Source organism: Varroa destructor, unplaced genomic scaffold (assembly GCF_002443255.2).
Source record: "Varroa destructor unplaced genomic scaffold, Vdes_3.0 BEIS01000005.1, whole genome shotgun sequence".
In the NCBI taxonomy this organism is placed as follows: Eukaryota; Metazoa; Arthropoda; class Arachnida; order Mesostigmata; family Varroidae; genus Varroa; species Varroa destructor.
The window spans coordinates 21794719-21819896 of NW_019211458.1; the positions used below are offsets into that span (position 1 = coordinate 21794719).

The 25178-nt window shown below is 39.6% G+C and overlaps 2 protein-coding genes across 8 annotated transcripts in view; both read right to left on the reverse strand.

The window, feature by feature from the left end:
* LOC111251737 (uncharacterized) overlaps positions 1–11868 on the reverse strand; it is a 28861-nt gene extending 16993 nt beyond the window's left edge. The window contains exons 1-2 of one of the 6 annotated variants that reach the window (XR_015328180.1): positions 11440–11868; positions 10424–10589 (exon numbers count right to left, since the gene is read on the reverse strand). Coding sequence is in view for 1 of the 6 variants with exons in the window: in XM_086989882.1 (XP_086846008.1) it covers positions 341–556 (216 nt within the window). In the remaining 5 variants the exon portion in view is untranslated. The other 5 variants (XR_015328181.1, XR_015328179.1, XR_015328182.1 and 2 more) reach the window with 5 other exon arrangements.
* Positions 11869–13672: 1804 nt separating this feature from the next.
* On the reverse strand, positions 13673–23283 carry LOC111251722 (uncharacterized). Of its 2 annotated transcripts, XM_022808620.2 has the most exons (7): positions 23092–23283; positions 19984–20025; positions 19183–19392; positions 17405–18946; positions 17173–17259; positions 16771–16912; positions 13673–15831 (listed from the first exon to the last, which is right to left on the reverse strand). In XM_022808620.2, the coding sequence occupies exons 3-7, from the start codon at positions 19390–19392 to the stop codon at positions 14507–14509; spliced, it is 3306 nt and encodes a 1101-aa protein (XP_022664355.1). In that variant the 5' UTR covers positions 19984–20025; positions 23092–23283; the 3' UTR covers positions 13673–14506. The 2 variants fall into 2 exon arrangements, with proteins under 2 accessions (XP_022664355.1, XP_022664353.1); XM_022808618.2 differs by lacking the exon at positions 19984–20025.
* Positions 23284–25178: the final 1895 nt, after the last annotated feature.

Sequence of the window (25178 nt, forward strand, 5' to 3'; positions counted from 1 at the left end):
TTGCAGTTCCAACACACAAAACACATCTATAATGGGGAGCAGGGAGTCACAAGGGAGGACCTTGGTATTCACCATCGTACTCCGATCATGTAACCTGGGTTTTGAGCAGTCCTCTTTAAAAGACTTAGCTGCCCGAAGATTTGAACTCGAGCTGCCATACACGTGGTCCTCAATGTGTAAGCTATGCCAGCAGGATGGATATGATTAGCTTACATTGCAAGTGATATTTACTTTGCATGCTATACCTACGTATAATATGATGTGCCACCGCTATTTTAATCAATTAAGCAGTTATTTCGAAATTGCTGAAAGCAGTTATAGATTTTCATCAAAGACCCACCTTTAATGGCATGGAGCATGGCCAAGGAACATACTCAAGTTGAAGTTGAAGTTGGTTGAGCAAGCATTTTTTTGTTAGCACTTCAGCTGGCAAAAAACCGACCCGCTTTTTTGCATTCATCTTCTCTACGTAACTATTAGTCTTAATGTTTACGCTAATCTTTGTCAGGTTTTGAGATGTCAAATCGAATTGAGAGTGAATACTGTACGACGCCATATCGCTAATTGGCGTCAAGCAGACTCATCTCCTCACAAAATTGTTTGTCCTTGCTTTTTGTAAAATCACGCTTTGTCCGAAGATCTGGACAGCCGAAAAATGTTTGCTAAAAATAAGAGTTCGGTTTCTGTTCAGACTTCTTTTTCGTCTAGTAAGCCAGTTTCATATAGGGCAATGCCTTTAACCCAATGAGAGACGGTCCTTTTAAGAACTACTTTTGTTGCTCAAACTCACACACAGTCACAATACCAATAAGAGTTCCCTAACAGAGTAAGGTCATTAATTACGTAAGCAATGAGAATGCGAGACGTATTAAGGGTGAAAGCAAGTAGAAGAACTGAAATGATAGCGATTACGGTCCTATGGCTAGAATGTCTGTATTTGTCTTATAAGCCGTTATCCATCATCGCCTGCTTATCGTTTAAAATACAGGCTCGCTTTCCACAGGCGAGAAGCTTTTGGCGGATCAGTGAGAATAATGTCCCATTTGAGTTTCAACTTTGCAAGGTTCTTTCGATTCCCATCGACGAAAAGCTCGCATAGTATTTATTATATGGTATATAATATACTTATGGTGGTATAAGTTTAAAAATACTATATACAATATACAACATTGGATTTTTATTGGAATTCAGGAGAAACCATCCTTTAGACGTTTTGACACAAAAGGTCGGGGATCAAAAGATCTACTGTTTTCTTAGACTTAAACTACTTCCTCTTTTAGCAATATAGTGGATAACTATATTATTATATTTATATTATATTCGAACCATTCAAGTGACTTTTATTCGCCCCTGGCCTGTTTTTTGCCAATTTTATCATTTACAGTGAAAGTCAGGACACCGATTCACGTAACACAAGCACTAAAGTAAATTCGTTATAGCAGCCGTGATGAAGCATTTTTACTATTTCGGCTGAACATGCCATGTTTCAATAGTCTTCACCTTACTAGGGCTTTACTTTTTAATATGAACTTGTCAGCAAATTATGTCCGAATAAACTATATCGGTTAAATCAATCTCCTTGAAAAAACTATTTAAATGTCAATCAGAACAAGAATCATTTTTTAAATAAAGTCTGGATAAATATATTTCTACAAGTATAGTTCATAAACGTGTACTTCTATATAGAGTCATGTGCGCTCGTATGAGCTACACAGTTACATGATCTACTGTCCTTGCAAGCTATTAGAAACAGGACAACGTTACTAGAAAAATTATTAAATTGTTACTTACAATGCCCTGTCACTCAGATTCATAAACATGTAAAATTTGACACTAGCGGACTTGTGACTTTATGCTTGTTTATTAGACTAACTTCTACTTTGTTGGTGCTAGGCCTTTTACGTAATATTATCGTATTGAAAGATATTAAGCACATTACTTGGCTACATGTTACTTTTATTATTCTAGTTCTAATAGGGCCATTTATTTCAACTAGTAGTTGATAATAGACCTATTCTTCGTAGCTGAGTTTTGTTGTTATAAGAAGAAGAAGAAGAAGTTTTGTTGTTCATCCTTCGTTATGGTCCTCTAACGACCCAGCCTAAACTCTCCATCTCTTTATTGTGTTGCACGTCTTGGAAGATTTTCTTTTTTTGATAGTTCCATTAAGGAAGCCAGTGGCCGTGTCAGAGTTACGTCATCTCGGAGAGCATTAATGTCTCTTAATATTGCATAAGACGCTCGTTGCTATATGACTATAAGCACCAAACATCCGCGTCAAAAACGCACTCTATAGAAGACATCAAATATATTTGTAGACTCGTTTTCGGCTGCCAAAAGAAGCAATTCAATTAATTTTAAAAAAATGTATGAGGAAAGTTCTTACGTCGCCCTAACTATCAGGCTCAAGAATGATAGGGTATCTTAGTCGAGGGTCCTTATTGTTTTTGCGAGATGCATTCCTACAAATTGGCATTTTTCTCCGCTATAATACCTATATTTGCCCTCATCAACACTTCCGACCCTACAACGAATCATCGCAACCTGAGCGCCAACGAATTCTTTCATTTCATCTTTAGTTCCGCTACCATTTTGCCAAATCTTTCTCTGACGCTATCAGTAATAGCGTTCGTGGGTCACATTACAATTATCTTACATTGTCCGCTTGTACGCATCATCACAATTTTAACATAGCCAAACAAATTCCTGAACAGGAATAACGGCATACCAAATGAAAGTAAAAATAGATTAAAATGGCGATTGCATCAGGCATACTTCCAATGTCTCTCCCGCTTCGTCTATTTCTCAGCGGTAAGTTTCTTTCTCGTCCTCGAAACTCGCTTTTCGTGTTAAAATCTTAACAACTTCCCCTGTTTTTCTTATTTTCGCCTGCGAATAAAAGGAGAAAAATAAAATATGCTCAACCGATCGAAACCTCAGCCCCAATATATATATCTACTACAGTCTCGCAGCTGTTCTCTCTCAGTCACTTCATCGCTTTTGATTTTGCCCTCACATTCTCACTATTGCCAGCATCGCCGTCGCCGCGAAAAGCAAAGGGCTAGCTATAGACTTTGCGTATTTTTGGTACTTCCACCGAGAAATAGTTTCTTCTGGTCGCTGTTTTTTAGGTAGTCACCGTCTTCGCCCCCATGGTCGTCATACCCTCGTTCGTACATGTCTGTATCCTGGTATAACTGTGTACAGACTTGGGTGAGGCGCCAACCGACCTATAAAGTGGGCAAGTTGGGACTAGCTACGACCTGCTGAAGGCGAAAGAGGCAACGACGCCTGCATTTTTCGTGCTCTTCTGCTACGTTCCTGTATTTGCCCGTACTCAGTCGTCTTTACGCAGAGTGGGAGCAGGGACTAGACGCAAATCTACTTCAGTATGCAGGCTTTATTGATTTCTGACGTTATAACGTGAAAGATGCAGAACATGAAGAAGAAGCTACCAGAGAAAAGTTTCCACGAGCGGACGCGTTCTTTTTCCGCCGCTCCTGACGCCTACCTTTCCATCTCTTACATCGATGCAAGTGACGCTGGCCCTGTTCGGTCGAGTTTGTCGGGAGTGCTCGGATTGGCTGGATTCAGCAGATTTGAGCTGAAACGGGACAAAATTTCTACTGTAGTTGCCTTTGTATCTAGCCGAATACGTAAGCCTGCTTAAGTCGCTATCATCGCTCCGCTGCTTTTCAACTGCTCTTCATCCTTCTTTCGGATACGGCCTCTATTTCAACCCCGGAGTGACCAGTTACGTTGACAGTATGTCACTAGACGGCTAGTCTGCTTGACTAGCTTACATGATTTGATCGAGCAGTGAACCAATTTTACCTGTTCGATAGTAAAGGGAATGCATAACAGAACCTTAACGTGCTCAAGCATCACGCGCCAAGTACTCGAATGGCTACCTTCGACAAAATCGATGCTACAAGTAGAACTCGCGTGAGAGACCTAGTAGGCGTAAGGGCAGAGATTTCTATTGTATATTCTTGTTCGTGCAACTTAGTGAGTGCACGTGTGTTTCTGCACTTCTCTATTGGCTTCGTTCAGAATTTCTCCTTCTATATATCATAAGATTCGTAGCTACTCTAACCACTTATAGTATTTCTGTGGATATTGATCGGTGTAATTTAGCTAGTTCCAGAGAACACCTTTTTCGCTAGTTACGTCAAGTTACTCGTTTCAATTTCAAGGTAACAACGTCACGTATGAACTTGTAATAGGATCAACAAGGCTATCATATAGGATGGATAAATATTCGTGGTGTAGTAATCTGTGCATTTAGGTTTACATGGTATGCATACTGACTTTAATCTGTGAAGAGTTTTGCCACAGTGCGTACTTGTAAAAAAACATTCAATGAAGACTTACTTAAAATTTTAGTTTTTTTTTCTGTAGCCGAAAATTATTTTGTGGTGACCTTTAACCATTAGATAGTTCGCCGTACTCACTAATTCGCTTGTCAATATGAAAGGCAGAATTAAACAGTATATCTGAAAAGCTTCGCATTGTGGGCCGTCTACCTCGCGAGAGATCATGTCAGCAAAACAAACCGAAGAAATTCCTACCGTAGATGACCAAAAGTCTCTAGAGGCCATCAGTCCCTCCGCTTCATCCCCCATCTTATTTTTCTTTTATACCTAAAGTAGACATAAAAACCCTCCTAAAATCCGAGCTGATGACTTTGTGACAACATGATATACTAACTTTGTAACGAACATTCACTGCGGATACTCATATGGCGATGTTCCTGGTCGAAAACCCTCAACGTGGAATCTCGTGGGCATATAATCTATATTGAGGTTATCTGGCAATCGGAGCTAAGCCAAGGTGAGGTATTCAACCTGGCGACGTTATAAATTTTGAGGCTTTGTTCAGCATCAGGCCCTATAGAAAGGCCTTCCGTTTACGACTGGAGATACGATTCCAGGCCACTTCCTGTTTCTTCTAACCTAAAGTTCATGAGTTTATAAACTTGTGCTGGTCCCGCTAATGGCGGAGATTCCTTAAATACTTTTGACAAACACAGAACAGAACGCAGTGAAATGAATGCAGCAAAACGAACTTTCAATGTATTACAAGCGTCTGATTCTTTTGTCGCATTGAAGACCTAACTTTTTAGTTATTTTTTTAGATAGATTTTAGGTGATTAGAGATGGCTAAATGTCAAATAGGGGATTTTTTAAACTGACTTCCAAAATCTATCAGCGTAATGTGTTTGATCCCTTTACGTCAGTAAACATCCTTCTAACTGGCTGTTAAATACATTATTTTACTTTGTATGAAGCGCGTCATAGCATATTTTGACTACTACCTTTCGTAACTGTCAATGTATCTATGTTGCGCACACGCAAACAGTTCGGGAACACAATCGCATTACAATCTGTCGACGCGGATAGTAGAAAAGCCAAAAATGACTACCTGATTCTCACGGAAGCCGTCATGCGAGACGCAAAAAAATTATTAAGCAAATCACCTGTGTGACTCTTGGCCTATTTCAAATAGAGTACGCCCAAAGATATATATGTACTGAGCAGGCCAACATAGGACAATCAAATTACCTGTACAACGCGAACGCGTCGTATGTATGCCACAGTGTGGCTCGATACATCTGTATGTATAATCTACACGTTTTTTTTGCCAATGCTCCAGTTTGTTGATATTGACATTTCAACTGATTAAGCAGAGTTGAGTTTAGAAGAAATGCTCAGAAGCCAGCCGTTTTGATAAGTTCGAAGCGCTACGAGACTATTAGCTCATAGTTATGATGAAGATAGCACGCGCCGCAATGCCTTAACGTACTGTGAATTTTGACTCGCATGTAACCACGGCTGTCGATGTTTAACATCTTTTTCATACAAACAGCTAGTATAATGCGATCTTTGATTGTGCCACAGCCAATATTTGCGTCACGGCCCTGCTGCCAACGGAAGTTCAGGCAGTCGTTATGCTATGTAGTTAATATGGTGACGCGCAAAATGTCTGCGAATGAGGCCTGCTTACACACTTTATTGCTAGGCATTGCCTTTAAAAGGGGCTCTGTGGTTTAGGCTAGACTGCCCTAGTCGTATGTGAAAACTTCTCCACAACTTATACGAAGGTGCCCGATCTAGTCAGAACGAGTTCTCTGTTGCTGAACGCTTATCTCTGTACACTATGCTTGCTGAGCGTGGCTTCCATATGGCTATTGTCAACTCCATAGTTATGCATTCATTCTGCCCTCAAATAACCAGTCTGTTTCTTCACATTGGCCCCTCCCATGGCCCCCAACTAGAATACTCCACTTGTAGAACCGCTCACCACTTCCTCAGAGCCTGATAGGTCAGCACACCTATACACTAGCAGTAGTACAATGGTCGGCGTGGCGTCTCACATCTGGGGTGTCCGGGCAACTCCTCGTGCTCTCAAGTCGACCCCTATGCCTATTTAACGCGACCTTTTACCGCTTCTGTCGCCAATGCGTACACTTTTAGCCTATTCACCGTAAGCATTCTTTTTCCCGCTACCTCGATGTAACAACTGGCTCAGCCGAGTGTCTATTTTATAACTCCTCTTTGTTAGGCTTGCTCTCAGGTTTGGCTTGTAGCTTATAGGTTCTTGTCTCTGCCGCTTACATCTGTCCACAAACGAGTGAACCACTTATTCTGATGGCTCATCATCGATGCTGGTATGTATATGAGTTGCCGTTAGCAACGGTCGTTGTCAGGTCACGGCCGTACAAAAATAGGACGCTAGGCAGTTCATTCCTGGACCGATAACCCTATCGATGACAACAAGAATTTTAAATTTCTATTTTAACCTTTTACATATCGTTCCTGCTGCTCAGCAATCCACACGGTCGAATTTGACAACAACTGTGATGTTCCCAGGCTAAACCTCCGAAGGCCTGGTCGTCGCTATCGCGTACATATAGGACCGCTTACTGTACGCAGTCACCAAAAGTGGTTAAGGCGTGGCGTTTATTTACCTATCCCATCGTAATATAGCAGTATAGAAGTGTCGGTGATAAGAGATAGGGCTAAAAGATGTAGAAGACGCTATTATAAAACAGATAAGAATGCAACATAAACTCAACATGCCGCGTACGAGAATATGGCAATTTGTCATGATGAGCTTTGTTCGGCCTTTAAGTTATGCATAAATATTTAAAAGAAGCATCATCTCGTCATTCTTATTTATTAGGAAGATTGAACTCACATTTAAACTGTTCTCTAAGTAACTAAATGGGTCTGCTGACTGTTATATATTTTAGACCTTTAAATTAAGTATTCATTAGTTTATTAGAACCTATAAATTTGATGACATGGTAAATTTGAAGTCAACGGTTAGTACTCTGAATTTGTCTAATTAGTTCTGTCTCCTTCTCCAAAATAATCATCTTCAACATCTACATTCATTCGTAATAAAAACTGATGCCGAAAAACATCGTTTACATCCAAGCAAGAAAAAAATAATAAATGTTTGAAATATATCTGAAAGTCTAATAACAGCCGTAATGGCGCTCATCGGGGTTTCTTTAGGTAATCATTTTCGAGACTGGAAAAACGCTACCAGTTGGAGCTGCTGTTTCCGCGGGGTCCTCGGCACGGACTCTTTGACGGTTCTTGGATCTTTGTTCTGAATCATAGAATGAAAAAATTTAAGGAAAACGAAGCTTTTGAGACTTATAATGAACAGGCTGGAGTAGCAAGAAAGATATTTCTTTTGAACGAAAATGCTGCTGGTCAAGCAGCGGTATTCGACAAGCTCGCGAAATAGGACCAAACCCAGAGCCCGGGAAGATGGACAATTAGTCTCCTCCTCGACGATGTACCATCAAGGGCGCTTTCAGAATACACTTTTGCCCGGCTCCAGCAAGTGTCTTAACCTTAGGCAAAACGTTCTTATGCAAAGCATTTTCTAATTCAGCGCGAAACTGACCGTCTATTTTTTTCAGTTCAACACTCGTAATGCTGGGGGAAAACGGAGACAAAGAACTTTTGAGACGAGATGGATTTAAGTTCTCGGAGCTTACTCTTGTGCAATGTAATTTGCTTATTGAAGCTTTGTCAGAATACACCGATGAGATCGTGTAAAAAATTGCCTCAACGGTTGCTTAACACGTATAAAGTTTCTTGGGTATTAAGTTCAAGAGCGACGGCAATGTTCAATAACAAAAATTGCCGCCCGAAAGCAGCCGATAGATAACCTACGACTCGCACAATCATTTGCGGCATGCGACTCAAGGCTTTGGCAATGCTGCGTGCGCTAATCGCAAAATCCGACAACAGATACATCAAGGTAACAACCACGATCTCCATAACGGCTTAAAACTTCCAAAAGAAGGAGATACCCTTGGTACAAATAGGAGGATAAAAACGGAGAAAAGTACTTCCGGAATGAAATTCGTCATAAACTTACAGTTTGAGTACTAGAAGCCTTAAAATGAGACAACACAACATGGAGACCCACGGTGGCTAAATCAACTGCAGTGAGCGGTACCATGATCGCAGCAGAACGCAATAAACGTTTTACGGTGAAATTGTGAAGATACCTTAAATCTTTTGCTTTTGCTACAGGTTGCTTTCGCTAAAATCGGTGTGCTAATTCTTCGGAAAATCTCGACGCCTATATGCATTCAATGAACTACATTCCCCAACTCAATAAGCTAGCAATCTAAGTCTTGGCAGTGGCAGTAAGCTGCGTGTTTTACAGACAGAAATTGGAGCAGGCGAAACCTCTTTTTCTTGAAGATGTTTCAGCTATACTAACAGTTCTCTATTTTAACTCTGTTGCTTGCTATATGCGTCCTCGTAGAGGACACGTTATTGATGGTCGGAAAGGTTTTTAATTACTTCCACGTCTTAGTGGTTGGTGACTTTAATGCCCCACTCTACCAATTAGATAATCCGAGGGCGTTCACTTTACTCTCGACCTTTTGCGGCCTTGCCTGTGCAATTGTAAACGGTGCTCGACGTTTGAGAATCATCATGGACATCCCCGTCATTGATCTTTTTCATCATTAGTGGGTAGAACTGAATTTCTAAGCAGACAGACTTCTCAGGTGGCAAGTTCAGATGGCTTAGTCCTATAGGACTACCGTTGAAACTAAAAACCGCCAACGCCCCTAAATTTCATCGACGACCTCTCGACTTCTTTCGTTTTCAATTAAACTCTTCCCGAATCCCGACGATATCGATGTAGATGCTTAAGTTTCAATGGTTAAGATGATTCTAATACATACCGAGAACTTCATGAGAAGCCGTGTGTTTGAAAATTCCTGCAGAACCCTCAGTCGAGCATACCTAGCCGCCAGAAAACTAGTATCTCATTGCGATCTTCTGCGAAGCAGATACTCCGAATATTCTCGTAACGCGCCTAAGACGACAAGTCCGCTACCATTTTCATTAGTCGTTAGCGGCCTATTAAGCAAGAGCAGGGGGTGAAACCCGTTAACACATTTCTTTCTGTATGCTGACGATCTCATCCTAAACACTACAAGACGACCTTTAACAAGCATTAATTACTTTAGTTGCCACAAGAAATTCTCCGAGGCTCATATGCATGGTAATCTAATATGCTACTTTTTTACTCATTGGATATAACAAACACCAAAAAAACAAAAGGTTTAGACAGTACATTATCCAGCAGATACGGAAGTCTCAGCTAGTCATCACAGTGATTCAAGACCTACTTAAGCTTTCCTCAAAAATGGCGTTGAGTTTTTTTTTTTTGACTTGAAAGCTGCAGCTCGCGCGTGGTATGAGGCTGCTATTAACATGAGAACACCTTCCATAAAGTCGATCAGGCGAGGTTGAGGCCAGTTTGCATTGAGTGCTTCAGGCTTCCGCGTCTCAGCCAGGAGCCAGCTTGTCTGTATAAAACCGCTATTTGCTGCTGGGCTGAAGTAACTGTGTTGGCCTTGTAACTTCTAAGTAAGTTTAGTAACTGCTTAAAAGAAGCTACACTTACTTAATTTAGTGTTACTATATAAAACCCTGCGTTCCAACTGGTGTGATTTTTACATCAAATAATTCAAGAGTCGTGTAGAGTGAGCGCACCTGCGAATTTTTCGGTTAAATAGGCTCCGTTGGTGTTTTTATACTTCTTTGGACTGGCATATCGAAGGCGTTAAGCGACGCAGTAGAGTCGATACCGAGGTGCATGAACCTATAATTTTTACACTTCTCAACCTTTGTACGCTTAGTGTATATCCTTAGAGTATATCCTTTTTTTGCAGTAATCTATTTTTACTGCCAAGAACTTCGAAAAGCATCGGCTAAATATGAGTATTAAATTTATTTATGCTTTAAAATATTTGTTCATAGCATGCAAGGCAGTGGGATGTAAGATTGGCTCGAAATCAGTCATCAATTTTTACACCTAGAAAATTTCGATACTTTTCTTAGGAGAAATGAAATAGCGACAGCCTGCACTGTACCTGATTATCCGGAACTCGGTGCGTCGCAAGCGATCAAGACTTTCGATGTGTCCATAGCTGAGCGCGGCCGTGGCTCTGTTCAGAGGCACCTGCACACCCACACGATTTTCAACAGGTGCATCTGTTGCATTCTCTACCGGTAGAAAAGATTGCACAAAGTCTTCATCTGCGAACAGAGAAAATTTGCCATTTGTGTTATAATCGAATTCTAGTGTATCAACGCATGAGACACACACGTTTGCCCTATCCACTCATTCAGTGGCTTCGTGAGCAGTGCAATCTGTTTCTATATCAATTTGCGGTCATGAAAAGTTGTAGTGACATAATGGTTGTGATTAGGGTTTATTCCAATACCTACTAAAGCGACTAAAGCCGCATTTAACGTGATGACCTACTATAGAGTACGAGTATTACCTGTCTGATCACGGAACGCTCAACGTAAATTTCTAGAAGTACATTGAGGGCTCTAGCTTCTGCTTTTCTCAACGACCCTACTACTTATATTGAATTATAATGTAGCTCACACAGAATTTATCTCACTAGCACAATAACAAGCATTTGGCGCGGATTGGCGGACTTTGATCCCGTACTTAATATTGTTATATAAGCTTATTGAAACATTAATTGATAATGAATTAAAGTCATAGAGGAGGGTCGTCATCTAATCTTTGTAGAATGCGTGATAGTCTCGGCTACACCAAAGACTTTACATTCTGACATGTTACATTGTTACCACTTGTTAATATGAAAAAGTGGCTTTACCGATCAACAGATGTCGATGTGCAACAACACAAAACTTATCGACAGAGACTGCCTGTTTATCACAGTACAGTAATTATAAAAAAAGAAAAAAAAAAAAGAATCAATTTGAATATAACCCTAGCTATTTAATAGGCACCAATAAATTTAATATTCCTTTTCAAAATCAAGCGCCACGTATCACCACTCGAAGCACATATTTACTATAGGTCTAAATTCAATTTTAACTGAATGAACATCGTTAGCTTCATGCTCACTGCAGCAAGATTGACAGACTGTTTTTCCATAATTAATCGAGTACAAGCAAACGCTTTCTCTTCCCGGCACTATATCATAGAGCGATTTTTGACAGGGTTTGTCAAAAGGAAAATTTCGACGAGCTTAACGTTAGTCTGCTACGGTTGCAGAGCGATAGTGGTGCAAATCGCACGCCTGGAAGAATGAAAGCAAGCATGAGAGAGCTCCGAAGGCTCTCTAAGGGCCACGCTGGTAATGTACTTAACGACAGAGTTGACATATGGGTTAGAGTGTGCACTGTCTCACACCTCTCGCCATTTCTACAATACACTGCTTTTACTATATCGGTTAATTAAATAAATTTGATTTACTACGAGTTTTACTGATTACCAAACGTAATTGCTAAATTGTAACTGAACAAAAAGGGAATAATATGTACAAGAGACCAGTTGCAGCTAAACCTACGCGTCCAATGAAAGCAGCTACAGAGGTAGTGAAGACACTCGTGCGATCGAGAGAAAGAAAATTAGAGCGTACAGCTTCGCATCACGAGACGGCATTAGTGGCTGACCGCGTGCATTGTAACTGTCGTTCTTCAGCAGTGGAGTGATCATACCGCAATAAATCAAAGGCTATTTAAGTTACTACCTGACGATCATATGTTTGCTTGTTAGTAATTTAACCGTTAACCCGACTGTTACCGCCCGTGTACCTTCCATATAATTTTAAGATGCTTATTGCCTGCTGGATTCTCTCCCATAGTAACACATTTATCCATTAAACATAGACACGCCTTATTTTACGGTTTATTAATGCTTGTAGGCAGTATCAAACATGAAACTCAAAACATTTGGCGAGTTGAAAAATTCAATAACGCTTAAACCACATAAGATGAAAGGAACAAGGATATTGTAGTGTATGTTAGAAGCACTGTCCTTTATTTTTCGCACGGTAAAACCAGTGGCGTTGTGAGAACGTCTTAACAGCTGAGCACATGTGAAGCACATTACCATATCCGATCACTTTATTGATGGTTTGTTCGAGAGAATCGACCCCACGCCATCTATTGTCCTCCATTAGGAACCAGTCGAAATTACATCAATTCGAAGAATGCAGCGATTTCAGCTCCTCCTCAAAGCCATCTTTGGATTCATGTTTCATCTATGGCAAGCATGTGCTCTGAGCTATTTTTTTCATTTGTCTTCAGAGTACACCACATGTTTCCATGTCTTCTAAACTCCGTTTACCTTTTTTCAGCTGTGTTATTGCTGTTTGAACGTTTTGAGCTTTGAGAAGTCTCAGGTCCACATTAGCCGCATTGCTCAAACTACGTTTTTCTCAGAAACCTCCGTGATTGTAGCAACTTGTTTTCTCATCTATGTAAAAGGCTTAGTAACTTCTTCTGTAGTTTTTTAACACACCAGTTTTCACTGGTGAAACAATTGCACCAATTACGGACTGTTACTTCGCTGATGACCTCGTTGCCTAGTATTTTCGCCAATCTTCTGCGGATTCCACCAGAGTTCTTGTCTTTTTTTTAAATTCCCACTAAGCATTACACTAAATTACTTCCTAATTTCTAAATTCATCATTTTCTACAACATTTGATTAACTTAAAGTCGTACTCAGCCAATGTCTTGATACAAATATTTAAAAATTTTTCCTGCTAATGGTGCGTAGTTCGGAAGTTGAAATTGTTTCACTTGCTAAATATCTCTGGACAAACTAATGGATAATAACTTAACTAATTAACTCATCGAACTAAACAACACAGCAACTGTCATTACTTAGCTATTATACTTCTATCGTTCTAGCAATGCCATTACCTTTTCATATGTGTTGGCAACCATTTTTTGAAAATTGGCGGTCATATACCAAATGCATTTTTACTTTTTCATTGTTTTCAGTCCTATTTATTACAATTGGTACTTAAACTATAGCGCTGTTGCTCTTAATCATAGTGGTCCATTGGCTTCAGGATACTAGCAAAAGAACGAACAGACAATTCGAGAAGCCGATTTGGGCCTTTACGATTTCTTTCAGAAGCCGCATTAATTTGTTAACCCAAAAAGACTACACAGACATGACCAAAAATAACGAAATATTATATAGTCAAATATATATCTAATATAAGTGGTATCCAATATGTATTTTTGCCTGTCTACCTGTATAACTACGAGTTAGGTAACCTGGTTATTGTCGCCACATTTTTACCCCTCTAAAACTAATTTTCAACTAACAGAAAATAGTTCCTTCCTTATAGATCCTCCTTTATATTGTTTTATTAATTATATTTCATTATTCCGCTTTCGTTTACGTATGTACTGCATTTTGGATTTAATACACAGCCAACTTTTCAAACGAGGGTGATTGTGGTATATTATATTATATTTATCATTTTAAGAGAAAACTTGAGGTAATGCATATTCCTAGATGTATAGCACAGTCTTATGCGTATAGGTTTTCTATGACTAAACAAGGAAGCCGGACTCACCACATTCACTCCATGATGCATCTTTTTTGGTGTTCATGAGCACCCGACAGCATCGGCACCAAGCTTCTTCCCTATATCAAGTTATTGCCCTATATACTTGTATATATATATACAGTATTTACGTGACAGGCATACACGTTTTTCACTCGGGTCACTCGATGTAATGTACAAGCGGGGAATAATATACATAGTGACATTGGTAACATCGGTCATTTCTTTTGTTGCAGTTTCACAGAACAAAGACAAAAAAAGTGAACGAACATGCAAGCATGTGATAAAGCCAGCAACAATCTACACGTGATCATCTAATAAATCGCTTTACGATTCATTTCGATAATTTCAGTCAATTAGTCCAGGAAGGGCCTCTCTACTCTTTTCTCTCCGCGTCTGTACCAGATATAGTTATGGTCATTTTTGAAACCAAGCAGGTCTTCATTGCATTGACACTCAACATAATTACAGACACATTTTTGCCTTCCGTCGTTGGCCATGTGTATTCTATTAGCATCCACAGTTGCATCATCGTCATCAAAATGTCCCTACACTTTGTATCTTATTTTCTAAAAGCCTTTTCCATGACAGAGATGTTTATATCACAATGAAGGTTCATGTAACGGTGCGATATTCGTCGCCGGCTGAAAAAATCGATGCTTTGCATTATTTTTCCCCGGAACATGTACGAGCACTCGTGAATATTCGGCAGATGAATGGTTCGCATTCGCTTTAACCCGTCGCTTTCGACTTCGTGTTATCCTTGTATCCTGGATATCCCAATCCTCATCTGAAGTGCCAGCCTCCCAGCTGTCATCTTCCTCGACTGGGGGTTTAGCCACCACGTCGACATCAACGTAGTCATCCTCAATGTCCCCGAAAACAATCTCTTTCTTTCGTGTTTCGATTGTTAACGGCCGAATGTTGAATTTCGCCGTCGTGGTCGCCGTTAATTCGTTTGGCGACTCGCCGCAAGCTGCAGTCGAAAGGCTGCCTACAGCTGCAACCGTAGTAGCACCTACAATAGATATAGGCGTCCCAACAAGAATGGATGTAGAAGTAGAAACATCTACCAAACTTGCTGCAGCTTTCGTTGCTGTTGAAGCAGAGCGATCCGATGAGCCTTCAAAGGTCGTATTTTTACTTGAGGTTGTGTTCACAGGCGCAGATATTGACTCTGATGATGATAACAACGCAGCGTTTTCGGCCTGTGGACGGTGCCGATAGCTATACATACGAACAGGATGTCGGACGCCCCGATTGCGATCAAAGATTGGTCGCAGCACACAGTCCCATTTAAAACCCCGCTTCCGTTCTGGATCCACTTGACCACGCTCGTGGTCGTAGTACAGCTGTTCTTTAAATTGTGCCGCAAATAGCTTATGCAGCGGGAGATTTGTTCCATCCTCTTGACGCAGCTTCAATCTGCCCTCGCTGTCCTGAGCAATTTGTTCAGCAAGTTGATAGTCGCTGATTTTGTCCATGATGACGTAACACTGCCGCGTTCGAACCTCTTCTCTAGTTTTAACGACTTTTACACTACCATTAGACGCTAGATAGTGAACTGAATAGGGCCGCTCGGGATCTGATGCCTGAGTGTATGTAGGCGGGGCTACCTTACTTGATGAAACTGCCTTTATTGGCGGAACTCCTTTGTTTAACGGCAGCGCTTTAACTTTTGGTACTGGTCGGCTGAGAGGTGATGAAGGTCGTTTCAATGAGCGGCCGCGTTTTTTCTGGGTTCCTGAGCTAGGCGCGACTCCGTACGGCTCTAACGCAGCTGGCGCGCGGTTCTGCGAAACACATGCTGTTTGTTTCGTTGGTGACGTCGTAGCTACTGGCGCCTGCACGAGAGGTTTGGCCACAGACTGTGCAACGGATTTCACATTGTCCAGGCCAGCTGAGCTATCCGGCATGTCTAACCGTCCTGGAAACGAATCAGTAAACACCGAGTTTGTAGCATGTAGTGGGCCGAATACAATAAAAGAAAGCTAGCCGATATTTCTAGTCCGTTTTGAACCTTAAAAGTACATCATCAGGAGCCGACGTTATAGTGCGTGTATCAAACTAGAAATAATTGCATGGAATAGGTCCAAATGTGCAATAAATACCTAAGTAAATTATTCCTCAATTGCAAAGTAAAACTATCTGTAATATTGGGCCCTACAACGAGTTACCACTAATGATTACAAGAACTGTTTACGAAAGAAGGAAATTTAGCCATTCGTTTTATCAACTGCGTAATGATTAGATCTTTGTGGAAGACGTAACGTGATAAGAACAATTATCTTAATAGATAAACAAAGGTAATTGGGTACCCTCAAACAGCATGTCTTTTCTAAATAAATTTAGCCTGACCCTAGACGAAATTTGATGAGACCCAGATTCAAGTATTAAACATGTAAGCGTTATAGATATATAGAAGCAATATAGATTTTCAAAAAAGAAAACATTTAGAAACGATAAGAAGCTCACAATGTGAAAGGATCCATTTAAATAAATACATCGGTATAACTTTGTGTAGAGTAACTGATGCTCTTACTTTCAAAGTAGCTGCAATACGTTCGTCCTTTTGTTTTCTCTGAAGCATTACTATTTAACTTCAAATTTCAAATTAGACCAAAACAAATGGTGTTCATCTTTGTAATAGCAACGATTTCATTAACTCTAAATTTTTGTAAATATTTTTGCTTGCCTTAAAAATGGCTGCAGATTTCTTTACCATTCCGTTAACATATTAAGAGATATATCATAGGGCGTTGGGTTGACACAGTCTACGCAAGAAAATTGAGGTTCTATTAACAAGTTCTTGATCTTGCTAAATTATCCAGATAGATACAGATTTAAATAGATGAAGCACACGAACCTGATTTAAAAAACTGCTGTTTCCTTAATTGTTCGGCCTTGAAGAGTCGATGGTCTGCTAACAACTCCTTATATACGATCTGCATATAGCACTGGTATAATTCGGGATCAAGTTTTACCTCACCATCGTCCTGGACGATGACCTATAATAAAAAAGAACACAAAGTTAAACCTATACACGCTGGCATACATAAGTCGAATGTTAGACACTTGTAAAGCAACACGACCAGTTCTTCTCTAGATTCATCATAAAAATTGCATAATTTCACAGAGAGAATAGCAATCATTCGTTAGGAAAAATTCAACAAAACCTGCCCACTTCGCGAAGTTACATAGAATATTAATGAGCAATAAATGTATTCTTATCAGCACAATAGTAAATGTTATTTTCCAACCGACTTACCGTGTCCATGAAGTCCAATTCGTCCGCATCTCGAAATATTAATCGGCAGTTCTCCGGCGGAGCATAGAGAAGGCTATGCTGAACTCCCTAAAAGCGTTAATAAGAAAAAAAAATAGTCGCTATAGTTTTCCTTATGTTAGCTCAGACACGTTTGTTTTTAATCATAGCGTTATAAAACTGATTTTAGAAACGGTACATTAACAATAACCAACCGTTATCTTACTATGCTAACCTTCTCTACCATGTCTTCTATCATTTCTTTCGAAAATTCTTTATCGCCAACAGTCATATTGAAATCTGGCTGTAATAGTGAAAGGTCTTTAATGAACGGCACTCGCTCAACCACTCCATCAGATCCCATGAAAAACTCGTATTGGAGCATTTCACTGTCCTCAACCTCGGCGGTTTTCCGTTTCGATGGCGGTAATGACTCAGCGTTGTTGTCACTGAGGTCAGACTCCGTTGTCAACCCGGCACTATCCGCCTTCTTCACTGAATCATTCAACCTAATAGACGCTAATTGATTACTTTCTTTATCAACTTTCGCCTTGCTCTTTGTTGCAGCGATTCTTTGGGATCTTCGCTCAAAGCCGGGCTTTACAACTTCATCAACTCCAATAAACTCGCAGCTGTCGGTCGAGTCCGTCTCAGTTCCACTAGTTGAATCATCAAGATCGACAACTTGTAGTTTACCGGTTCGTTTTTTACCACGACGTTTTACGCTAGCCGTCACCAGCACGCCCGATGCTGATCCTGTCGCTGGTAACGATGATGATTCCTGCTTGCAATCCCTTAAGGGTGTGTCCGATTTTTGTGTCGATGACTTTGCTGGTGACGATGGCTCATCCTCGCTATCTGTATCAAGCGAGATAGGCTTCTCGCGGCTACTTTTAATAGATACCTTTTTCGGTATCGTTACTGGCATCTCCACCTCTTCAAGCGATCCGTTTGGCATCACCCGAACAATCTGGCCATTTGTTCGACGGATTAGCTGACCCGGCTGCGCGGCCTGAACGCGTCCATTAAAGCGAACCATGACTGGAGATGGGGCAGAAGGTCTCGGTGGGGGTGCGGGTTTTGCCGGATGAAGGGCAAACCGAGATGCTGTCACTGGCGTTACCACCGGGGTAGTTGGCGGTATAGCCGGGCGAAGTCTAATGGGGACTGGCAAAATCGATGCCTCCTGTACGTTCACTGATGGAAGTGAAACTATGGAGCTACGACTGCTCGAACCACTTCCCTGCATCTGAACGGGTGTTCGTACAATTACAGGTTTTGCAGGTGATCGAAGAATGGTTGGCTGAGGTTGTGGTGGCCTCGGAAGAATCGTTTCAATAACTTTTGGGACACTTACAGCTGTACGCACACCATGTGATATTGTCGTAACCGGACTGGATCGAACGGGTACCATGGATATCATTGGGATGTTGATTAATTGGGGCGCCGGATTTCGAATGAGAGCAGGTCGAGGAAAAATTTGTCGTGGCGCTGTGTACCGGGGAGCCGTCGATCTGACATTAAGAACTGAACTGGCTATCGTAATTGCCAAGGTGGTGGGTCCATTCGCTTGTTGTAGTACACCGGGAGCAGTAGCCGATGGACCGGCGGGGAATCCCCGATTGTGTAAAGCATCGATCTGATAGCTGGCAGCGCCTCTCAATTCCAATGTCTGCTGAGGCGTGAGTGGTTCGATGCCACGAAGAAATAGACTATTAACGTCGGTTCCATTCCAGTGCAGACGAACAATGCAGTCTTCTTTGACCAAGCAGTTCACCTGTCAACGGCGAAGAAAAACGATATCATTTGATATTAAACATCCTGACGATAGTGGATTACGTTATCGTATGAAACATCCGTCATGACCGTAAACATGTCCGTCTGCCTGCAGAGTATCAAGTAGTTCAGCGGATTGCTACTGGATATATTAATGTATTAATGTGCTTTCCCTCAAACAATGCAAAATAGGCTACTGAATAGTAACTTATTTTTACAGTTAGAATATTGTAATACCTTTTTTTTGACGAACGAACTAACAGCGACCCGCACGAGATTCGGATCCACGGCGCCTCGTGTGTCACACGTGACAACGATCTTTCGGTACGGCGAAGAATGAGCATTGCCGCGGCCATGTTTAGGAACGCTCGCTGACGCCACGGGAGTCCCAACAGGTATATCTGGAACTTCTGCAGGTGCAAGGGATTCCACGCATTCAATCTTCATCTATGAATGAAGAAAACCCATAGCAAAAACGCTGTCGGTCAGTTGTTCTGTGATTAAATCCTATGCATCAGGCAAAGAGATAAGTACATCCGCCTTTTTTTTTATCATTCAGCTATTAAACAGCTTGCAGCAGCTAACTTGTATTCCGATATTAATATCCAGTAATTCTAAAACATATACACATACCTTACGCGTAAAAGGCATATTAGTTTATTTGTACTTTTATTATTAATAATATTTATTTTACTAGACGAACCATCGGTGCAGATCAACAACATCCGTCGCAATTTTTTTCAGTCCCACGAATTCATAGACTCTCGCCTTGTAGACATATATCGTGCTAAAAACCTATATTAATGGTTTTTACATTTTTTTTTTTTATTATAATAGAGACAAAATTCTATATAATACATGGGATATTTGTCTTATTCAAGTTCAACAGAGCCATAAACCTGATATTAGTTATGTACGATAAATACGAGAAGTCTGAACAGTGCGATAAGAAAAAAGGAACTCTCAAGCTATGGTAGTAACTTTCACATAATCTGTTTCCATGAGATTTGCAAAAAAGGACATTCAATGAAAGCTTACCGTTTCTTCACTTTTGAACGAAGGACAGAGCTGGTAGAACAGCTTCATATGTAAAAGGTAATACACATAAAATAAACTTACAAATAGAAAAATGAAAAAATCACGAATTGTTAAGAGCATCAGTCAAACTAAATTCTGATAGGCTACGAAAAATAAATTTTATTTATAGGTCTCCGAGCCAGGAAAGTCCTAAATGTTCTAATCTTTTCACCAAAAGGTTGATGAATATGTGTGGAGCCCTAGATTGCTGCTTTTGATAAGTTGTTTATGGTACATATTCAAATGAATATACTAGAAACAATAGAAACATCAGTGAATATGACAATACAATGGTGGCCCGAATACAAAAGGTTTGAACAGAACCACTAGAAAATGGTACGCTAATTGATAACATTTTTCACAAATTAAATTTTATTAAAAATCTGAAAGTTATGGTAAAAGATTTACATATGGTAAAAGAAACACCAGGCCATGAGGTGGTTATCACACTCTTAGAAGCTCAGAGATACCTGAAAGTTAAAAGCTGAAATTGAAGCCAAAGAAAAAATCGACTAGAGATGATCGCAATGGATCGAAAGTGGCAATATGAACGAAGTGACTATTATTTCAACCAATATAATTCAAAGGATTCTACACATAGCATATATTTACAAAGTAAATCTACCTGATAAGAACTAAAATGCTTAGGTATACACTTTAATTACGTACGCACCGCTTATCAATGCTGCATCCACTGTAGGAATATATTGCAATAGTTAATGAGATCTTCAAGAAAAAAAAAATATCGTCTTCTAGCATGTGGGGACGATTTAAAAAAGCAATTTTAGGTATTCCATAATGAGCAAAAAATGTAAATGAAAATTAATAACATTCAAATTGGAAGTTCTTAACTATTAATGAAATGAAAATTCGACTCAACTGTTTTGTTAATGCCTTCGAAAATATTGTACAACGTTTTAGCACAGATAACACCTATATAAACTCTGAATCGAATTTAACCCCAAGACATTTAGAAGAAACGTATAATTACCTCTATTCATGAAGGTGGAGATCTAATTTTTGCCAGCTTTTGGCCAAATAGGACGCCACCTATATTTAGCAAACTACTGGAGAAAACTTAAAATTTTCTGCTAACTTCATTTCTAGAGAAAAACAAGACGACTAACATAAAGCAATATGGATTCAAATGAAAACACGCAATCATAGCGGTCAAGTATTTATTTGGTCAAGCAACAAGAAACAAAAGAAAAACAGCTCTGACTCTGTAGATATAAGGATCGCATTCGACTGTGTTACCAGAAGGCAACTGATCAACAAACTACTGCTTTTCGGCCAATATTATAATTCAGTCGTAACTATTACAGGCAAAGAACAAATTGCAAAAGATTCTAGCGAGATCAGTTCCTGTCAAAATGATGAATACGAAATCCCGCAGGATTCGCCTGAAAACTTATTTTCCTCAATATATAAATAACCTTCACGAGTTTTGGACAGGTATTGGAATTGTGCGATTTGCTGATGATACATGCATCTCAGTTATTACAAGAGATGAACTAAAAGATAAGATCATTAAACAATTAACTATTGGCTGAATTTAAACAACCTCTACCTTAGCTTAGGCAGCACTAAAATATTAAAGGTTTAAATTAAGCAGAGTACCCAGATTAATTTAGGTAGTGTGCGCACTCCCTAAATACTGAAAGGTAATGCAGGTAAAAAAAAACACTAAAAATAACTATTTACAGTCATATAACTCAATTGCATCATCTACTTTACTATTGATTCATGACTATAATTATTTGTATACCGAAAATGCTAAAACCTATAGGTAGTTGGGAATTGCATAGCAAGCTTTTCTGAAACACATATTTGAAATAAAAAGATAAATTAAGGGTTGTCTGTGCGTGTTCTTCAAGCTGCAATAATAATAAAGCGCTAACACAACCTGCTAGTCTGCTCTCCATTTTTATTGTGTTTACAGTTAGAAAACTATTATTCGTACAAATAAAAGGAAAATACAAACGGACAAAAGCTATATAAACATTTTTAAATCTGCTGTATTGAAACTGAGAAGTCTGCTCTGTGCCTTATTGTAGGTAAATTGGGAGGCTTGTAAATATAAAATAAGTTAACTCAAAACTTCTTATTCAAGTAAACAATCCTCAAACAGCGTTAAAACTCATTTATCGATAATATTTGCTTAGAATCATGGTTAAGAATTCAATGAGATGTCTAGCTAGCCAATACTTAATTAAGATAATGACAAAAATTATGCTTCTACGACAAACTCGATCATATCACATATCCCTACAAGATCATCAAGAAAATCATATATTAGGTAGATAATTGAACAAAAAATGTATATATATATATATATATATATATATGTTTCGAAGTGTTAAATACGTGTCGTCGACCAGTGTTGATTCTCGTTAAATACGAATCGTGTTAACGATCAACAATCTCTTGAACTGTTAGTATCAAATACGATTATGTCATGTAACATTACTGAATTTACATATTTTTAAGAAATGTATTGTTATTTATTCTTATGTCTAGCCTTCAACGTCATTATCAAATGAAAAAATAATAAACGCTGAGCTATCTTTAGTATCGCAACCTAAAAATTCAGCGTTATAATATAGCATATTAATTTAATTGGTTCGAATGGACCGCAACTATTATGAGCGTTGCACAGTAGTTACAGCAACGTCTGCACTAGTTCAGGATTTTTGTATTTATTTTGTTTGTCCACATGTTATTTCCTAGTCGTATTCTAAATGTTTATTGGGCAGTAACATTCGAATTGCCGCAGTTCACTCTAAAAAAAATTCTGTTACTCCGCACTGTAATTTCCATTCATAGTGCGGCATTTACTATCGAAGTAATTAAAATTTTATCTACTGACTAAGTATTTCGAGTATTAGTGTATGAGTCAGTAATATATCTACAAGAGATAAATACAGGCACATCAACGGTGCTGTATAACATGATTGCGCGATTGACAAAGAATTTGGGTAGCGTAAACAAACGGCTGACCACTCAGCCAATTCGAATACGACCGCGGTTGCCCTATAAAGCGCCCTATCTGCTTATAATATTGCGTACCTTATCCAACTCAAGTGATAACGGAAAGCAAACACGCACTTAAATTAGCATTTTCACAGTCTTCACTTGGATTTTCACACTTCCCTTGAGCTCTTTTGTTAAGTCTACCTATCAGACAGTATATGGACAATCAGCAGCAAAACCAACAAACATTGAGACACACACACGCGGAGGCTAGCTGATCGGCCGAAAGTATCGGAAGTCTGGCAACCCTATGTCACCGGGCAGCCTTTTTTCACTCTCTCCCAATCTGGGTCTATCGAATAGGTTGTCATTGGGGTTTCACATGTCGTCCGCTCATCAGGTAGCCCATATAGGGTTAAAATATAATTGGGTTAGTCTCCGGGGAAAATGGGACAATTTGCAAAAATGTGCGAAAATATGATTTTACGAGGTTACAAGATAGTGCTCGTATTTGATTCTCTCGTTTAGTAGGTCATAATGAAGGAGTTCTTAAGCTTTCTTGGCATTTACACGAACATGGGGCAATTACATCCTAGCACCTGGGGGCAAATAAAACCTATACATGGGTGAAATTAAGGTCTCTTTTTACAGTACCCATAGATGCAAGGTTGGTTAAGCCATAATAAGCAGTTCTAATCCCTATAATAGGTGTTTACGAATGAACGCATCGTCAGATCAATCACGATAATTCTCTTGGAAAATAAATTCTATCCAAATACAAAAGTGGGGTATACTGACCCTCCAACAGCCACAATTGCTATAAAAATCATTTCTCATATCTCATTTGTTGTAACGAATGGATGCATTTTCCGTCGAAATTTACATTGTATTTCAAATTGTTTAGTAGCCAATATTTTTATCCTCTCCTGTAGGACCGCTGACATCGTTTCCCTCTAATAAGGCTTCAGTAACTAAGTCCCAAATACAAAGCATCAGTCCCTGGTCTATTAAAACCCGCTGCATCCTACCAGAACCTTGAGTCCTGTCGAGATATATGGAAAATATACTTAGAGTTTCCATGCGTCAAAATTCTTCACTTGTTTTTTTTTCTCTCAGCGATGGCAACAATGGTCTTTTTACCTAGATATGCCTAAGCTTGCCCCATCTTGCTTCCCTGAGGCATAGCCGTCTCGGATAGTACTTTAGAGTAACACTCCGACAGTTAACTATTCAATACATTATCAACTACCACAAAAGAAGAAATAGGAGTAGTAACCTTTTCAGGTTCATAGACCTTTAATGCTAATTAAATAGCGTGTTTTCCACTATCAGTACTAAGGGCTATGATTGACTTCGAATTTTTTCCTACAAGGTCGGCTTTGTCTTTTGATAAACCTGCTCAAACAGTTTATTTAGACATGATGATTAGCAAATCCACATTTGTGTATTAGAAGACACAAATCGAAGTAAAGGAGGAAAGTGAACTGGTTCTTGCAATAGTTTTTTTTCTCTCCCTTCATCCTTTTCTCTTTCGCTCGGCTACTCGTTTTTGTCTCAGCTACAAAAAGCGGCCAACCCTCCTGTGAGTCATCTGAGGAATTCATTCATCCGCGCAGTGCCAGATGACGGGGCGCAATGCGCCTGGCAACCCTGTGTGCCCGCCGTTAGGTCGACGGTCCCAATTGGGATTGCGCACCCTCCTCACCTCGTCATTGGCAACCAGAGGGCGCCCCATTTGCTTAGCAAGACATTTTTAAATATCCCCTATAAAACATAACCGTATCTTTAACACCTCTTTTGTATAATAATATATCGTTATTCAATATCCATTGATGACAAAATGTGGATGAGGCTTTTAGAGGCTTTTGGCGTTTGCAAGTAATGCTTACAACAATACGAATATTAGTAGTTATATATATATATATATATATATATATATAACTACTAATATTGTGCATGGCGACTTTTTCTGGGTGAAGGTGATACTCAACTAGAGAGTTGGCCAAACTTGAAATTTGGCGCGTTTAGCAAGGATCGATGACTACTAGTGGACGTGTATACTCTACGCAGTTTTCAGCTTAACATGTTACATATAAAAATAGCCATTTGTAATACGGTAGATGATATGTATATAGGTGTATATAAATACTGTGGTCAGAAACGTACGGCCTTAGCGCAAATGA

Coding starts and splice junctions, on each gene's coding strand:
- LOC111251722 (XM_022808618.2), bottom strand. CDS start 19,392: ATGAAGATTGAATGCGTGGAATCCCTTGCACCTGCAGAAGTTCCAGAT. Junction 18,947..19,182: donor GTTCGTTCGTCAAAAAAAAG/GTATTACAATAT, acceptor CGCCGTTGACAG/GTGAACTGCTTGGTCAAAGA. Junction 15,832..16,770: donor ACAGCAGTTTTTTAAATCAG/GTTCGTGTGCTT, acceptor ATTCGTTTCCAG/GACGGTTAGACATGCCGGAT.